Raw genomic sequence first — 5,702 nt, forward strand, 5'->3', positions numbered from 1 at the left:
TGTTATATGATATGAGAGCTGCATGTATAATTGCCATGCCAAGAGTCGAGGGATTATAAGTGGTCTTTCGGGACATAGTGATCATTTGGGATAAATTTTCAGTGCCCCTAGTGGGAATTTATTCGAGCTGTGGTGACAACATTTGTGCACAACCTCAGTGTACTCAAGTACCTCTTATTCTCAATAATGTATAGGGGCATTTAAAGATAAATTGAATGTAAACTCTTATAAAAAGTTAATTTTTATATGTGTATACTATAATAGTCTGTGACTTAGCGTGTAAGTGGTTTACACGTAGGTACCAAGAAGTAGGAGGACCAGAATTAGGAGTTGTAGAGACAACATACCTCTACTGGTAGATCAGAAGTAATTTGTAAAGTATGTATTTTGTGGTATTAAATGTGTTGGCATGTAAACAAGTTGTGAATTACATATGCTCTGATCGATTTTGTATTATTTTGGTTTAACTTATGTAAATTAACGAATTTTATTGAATGAAAATTTAGATTTTCATGATTTTTATAAGAGTCAAGTTTTGAAAAGTCAAATGTGACACATCAGATTCGTATATGAGTCGGGTACGGGTTGGGGGTGTTACATCACTAGTATAACCCTCATCTTTGTCCTTCACGACAATGATATCATCATAATTTAGGTTAATCTTGTTCAGAAGTGGGGGTAAAATCATAATGTTGCTTTCCCCAAACTTGACTTGTTGATTAATCTTAGTTCCACTCCTAAGAGTCAATACATTGCATTGTTCTTTTCCATGAGATTTAGTGACTTTAGTGTCACTGGGCAATCGTCCTTGCTGAAGCTCTTGCAATTTTGCAGAAATTTAACCAACTTAACCTTCCAAAGCTCTTAGAGACGAGCTATGACTTTGAAGTAAGACGCATTGACTATGAAGCAAAGCTCCTTGATTTTTACTTGAAGTAGAGTTGTCTTGCAGCATTGTCTTCGTAGTAGATATGAAATCTTGAATCGTGGCCTAAAAAAACTAGTGTTTGCTGAAGATGAGGCTCCTTTGTTAGCATTATGCCATGGAATAATGTGTTGGTAGCCTTGAGATTCAATATAATTTTGCTGGCAAGTAGGTTGACAAGCATTAGGAGCTCCTTGATTACCACATAAAAAGTTAGGGTGTTAGCGCCACCCTAGATTATAGGTGTTGGATTAGGGATTGTTATTGCCTCGATTGAAATTACTTACAAAATTGATGAACTAATGATTGGTTGGGCATTGGCTCTCGTAATGATGGACATGGCATAACAAACATGCCGAACTAGCTGTCTTCATTTCCTTTATCTCAGTAGAGCGTTGTAAGTTTTTCAACATATTAGTGATAACTGAGAGTTGAGCGGACACAAAGTCCTTGGTAACTAACTTGAATGCTCCATGTGCTTTTCTCCCAGTTCCAAGCCTTGGGAAAGAAAATTGATAGTAATTGTTGGCAATTCTATCCAAAATAGTAAATGCCTCATTAGGTGATTTATCAAGCACTGTCCTATTTGCCGAGCCATCGAGCATCATCCTCGTGTGGCCATTGACTCTATTATAAAATATAACTACTTGAATCCAGTCTTGAAAACCATGAATAGAACATTTACGAAGCAAACTCTTGTAACGATCCTAACATTCATACATAGATTCGTCATCGCCTTGGAGAAAGGATGCTATTTCATTCCTTAGCTGAGTGTTTATGTTTGGCAGGTTATAACGCAATATAAAATTTTTACAAAGATCTACCCATGATATAATGCCCTACCAATGAATAGATTAGTCTACTAACGTCAACAATATCTTTCTTCATATACGATATTGTCCGGTTTGATATCCGAAACAGTAGATATGACACAAGAAAGAAAGATAGATATTCCCATGGTAGGAATAGGGCAGTTGCACTAAGGAAGAGAGCTAGGGATTTTATAAAGGTGATAGGACAAGGTTCCAAACCTGCCTTAGTCCCAAATAGGGCACAAGCTAGGGACATTACTATATGAATGAGACTTCATCCTTATCACAACCTAAAATTCTAAAAATGCTCCTCTAGTCCCGAGCTTGGTAAATAACGCCGTAGGAAATTCAATTCAAACTTTCTTCCGGCCTTTAAGTGATAGGGGGAAGTCACTCTTACGTTCTCTCTCTTTTTTGGGTCAGTTTCGCTCTCTCTCTTCGGTAAGTATATCTGTCGTGGTATTGCTGTCATGCCGCACCGTTCCAGTAGTGTTTGTGAATTAATAGTTTTGAAAAAAAAAGTGCAAAAAAGGTAAATAAAGACCGTAGCCAAAAGCAAGGGATTCCCCGGGCCCAAACGAAAGCGAAGGCAGCGGGGCTCATAAAAGAAAGAAACGAAAACAGGCAGGGAGGTAAGAGCGGGTAAGACTAGGTTATAGCAACAACAACAGAGGGTAGACAGCTCTTATCGGAGTAAGAGGTTTTGGGTCATCCGTCCCCTTGACCCAGACACGAACTAATCTTTCTCTCTCTCGAATGTATGCCCGGTTTTCGTCGAATCTTTTTGATTACTTTCGAAAACAAACAAACCGTCTTGACATGATGAATAGTGGTGCCCACCTGCAGAGCCTAGTCCTCCCTGCAGCCTTTGAAGTAGACTCTTTCTCGAGTGTGATCCTATCCCCAAAGCCTTTTTGCAAAAAGAGTAAGTAGGATGACTAAAAGTTTTTTATAAAAGCGGATGCTCTTTGCCCTAAATATTAAATTAGTCAAGTCTAAACGCCCTGTAATCAAACAATCGGAAAGCCTTTTGACAACCTTACTAATAGAAAGGGGAAAGATGTGCTCAATCCGTTGCTTGTTGCTCCAACTTATTAGAATCAGAGTTCACGCCGCCCGCCCTGAACAAATAGGAGGCGTGGGCCACAGGTCGCACATAAGCCGTCGGGTCACACGACAGAAGAACACCCAACATACAGATGCACACTCCCCCATGTGAAATATTCATCTTCATTGGAGCTTTTTGGTAGTAGTCGTGACCAACAGCCATAGCCATCAGCTGTCGGCTCGTTGGTAAGGCAAGAGCTTCAAGCCCGATTTCTGGTGGCATATCCCCTACACAAGCACCACCCGACGAAGGGGGGACGGGGAAAGCTACAGGCCCAAAACCTTCGACCCTTCTTTCTAAATGGGGGTGCCCGGAGCACCTCATCTTGTCATTTCGTCGTTGCTCATTCCTGTTAGGCCGAAGTGTTTGGCCTTTTCTTCTCTGCGCCCGTTCATGCTTCACTGACCTATCGCGTGGTAAAAAGAAGAAAGTACGAAAGAATAGTAAACGGAGCACACCGTAGAAAGATTCTAAATATGAGAAGTCCCCCTTGGATTCGAGAAGAAGAAAATAAAGAACAGGAATGAAACGAAATAAGGCGTTTCTTGCTCTAGTTTCGGATGAGCTTCTCCCAATTATGTCTGGTAATAGAATAGGGCGGCTTGCTATGACCAAGACTCCACTTTTTTCTCTGTCCATGGAGCGTATGAATTTCCTGGAATGTAGATAGACCAAAAGAGGGAATGAAGAGATATGAATAGGAATTATAGTACCATTGGAAAAAGGGGCACCCATGGAAACATCTCTACTGACGAACCATTTCAATAGTACGGGTGCTGCCGTGCCACGAGGCACGACCATAAAAATAATAAAAAAGAAAAAGTTATGTAGTTGGACCATCAGCTCTATCCGTTCGAGTTTCACTTCTCTAAAGAAGATAAGACGCTAAAACTGAAAGTGTTCGCAATGCATACCGAAAGGATACCAATGAAGCCGACCATTAATGACTAGTTCGAACACCAGGAGCGGTCTGATCCCTTATTTGATCAGATAGACTGCTCTTAGAAATATAAAACAAAAGCAAACTCTCATAGTTCGGAGCCCAGCTTCAACTACTTCTTCTTAAGTGGATCCTAAACAAAAAAAGGAGTCTATGACCGTCGAATTCAAAACTTTTTTCTCGAGTATACCCATTACCAAAAAATGGACGTCACTTCCCCCGAGATCTTCTTGAAAATGGGAAGATCTAGCTTCAATTTCAAAAATCTGGTATTGTGCTTCCGGGATCGTAAACCCCCCTTCTTCTAAAGCTTGTTTTCCTGCGTCTCTTACGATGGCTTGCTTGCTAACGAAACGAGCAGAGCCATTGGGAGTGCTAGGCCCGCCCCTACGATAACTATTAAGGGGTTCCCCTTTCTTTCAAGCCAAACCTGCTAAGCGGATAGATATTAAAAAAAGAATGATTGAAGCAACTGTTGGAGTTCTGTTCTTAATGCTATAGTTCTGTAGTTGCGGGGGCAGGATTTGAACCTGCATTCTTCAGATCATGAACCTGACGAGTTAACCATTACTCTACCCCGCTTCTTCCCCTTATCCTTCATCGTCTTCGTCTGAGAGCAAGGGCTGCTCAGGCTCAGGGGCACCAGGCTCGTGCTCGTGGGGAGCGGGGTTTATGCCCGAGCTTGATGATCCCTCAGGAGCCATCATGTTCATAAATTCAGGATCCAAGAAAAAAAATGATTGTTATAAGGAGACCTCCACCACACCACCCGAGCCTACTAAAAAGAAAGTGGAGACCCTTGGTGAGAAGAATGGATTTCAGTTTGACAAGAAAGATATTTTTATCCATACCAATCAATAGAAATGCAAAATAGTAGAATAAAAAAAGGATAGAAAGAAGGACAATCAAATTCAAGATTGAAACACGTCTTTGCTTAGTCATAAACCACTTTGCCTCGGTTGTATGTAAACCCCCCTTCACCCCCATCCCCTAAAGTGGTAAAGAAGGGCTGGGGTCTAATTATCTTTCTATCTGACAGGACAAACAAATAGGGAAGGGATGGTTCTTTCATTGCATTGATTCTAACTAGAAAAGGATCTCTCTATTACTTACTTTGAGAAGGGAATCGTTTGTTTTACCGACGAACTACGTGGGAGAAAGAAAGAGATCCCGACGTTAGGGGGTTGAACCCGCACCCGCCTGAAATCAAGCTTTGAGATGGAAGCGCTACAACGAAAGTGGTTCACTTTATCTACGCAATTTCTATAATTTCTTTTGGCTGGTTAAGTTAAGGCTGCTTTACCTACCTCTCCTTAACAGTCGAGCATCGCTAAAGCCCTCTCTCTACCGGTCTACTATCTTCGTTCCTAACTAAATGACGGATCGACTTGCATGTGTTAAGCATATAGCTGAAGTAGCATGATTGAGGGCTCTTAAAGCTTAGGCTACTTACTATAAGCCTATAAGCTTCAACCCCCTCTTACTTAGATAGAGTTAGATAGAGGGGAGAGTCGCGTAGAGAGTCTTTCTTATTCCCTTGCTTTATGCCGTTATGCCCCTTTGAAAGACCGCCCAATCCAATAGGATTTATGGGACCCCTTATTTATTAAACTCTAGAGAGAATAATTTTTTTCAATGGATCCCCTTCCTGCCCCTAGGACTTTTGGCTACGATTGCCGGGTTGCGGATATTCCCCTAACAGCTGATTCACTAGCGAGTCCTCTAACAGCTCTTACTGGAACAGAAAAGACTATTCTCCAGAGGGGGCCCCTCTTCCTTAGGAGTTCCTAAAGACTCACTTGAATACTGAGTCTTTAGAAACTTAGCCCCACCATAAAGCCAGCCTCCCACTAATCCGAAGAATAAGGAAGGATGCTATCTCCCTGTTACCGACCGTCATAGGACTGGGGAAGCTAC

At 41.5% G+C, this 5,702-nt stretch overlaps 1 protein-coding gene and 1 non-coding gene across 2 annotated transcripts; both read right to left on the reverse strand.

Annotated features, from left to right (window-relative positions):
- Positions 1-2,803: 2,803 nt before the first annotated feature.
- Positions 2,804-3,866, reverse strand: LOC120208140 (cytochrome c biogenesis CcmF C-terminal-like mitochondrial protein). Its single transcript, XM_039207485.1, has one exon. It carries the CDS (start codon positions 3,683-3,685, stop codon positions 2,804-2,806), a length of 882 nt encoding a protein of 293 aa, XP_039063416.1. The 5' UTR covers positions 3,686-3,866.
- A 428-nt stretch (positions 3,867-4,294) lies between these two features.
- Positions 4,295-4,367, reverse strand: TRNAM-CAU. Its single transcript has one exon. It is a non-coding gene; the product is annotated as a tRNA-Met (tRNA).
- Positions 4,368-5,702: the final 1,335 nt, after the last annotated feature.

This window comes from Hibiscus syriacus, unplaced genomic scaffold (assembly GCF_006381635.1).
Source record: "Hibiscus syriacus cultivar Baekdansim isolate YM2019G1 unplaced genomic scaffold, ASM638163v2 tig00015919_pilon, whole genome shotgun sequence".
NCBI lineage: Eukaryota > Viridiplantae > Streptophyta > Magnoliopsida > Malvales > Malvaceae > Hibiscus > Hibiscus syriacus.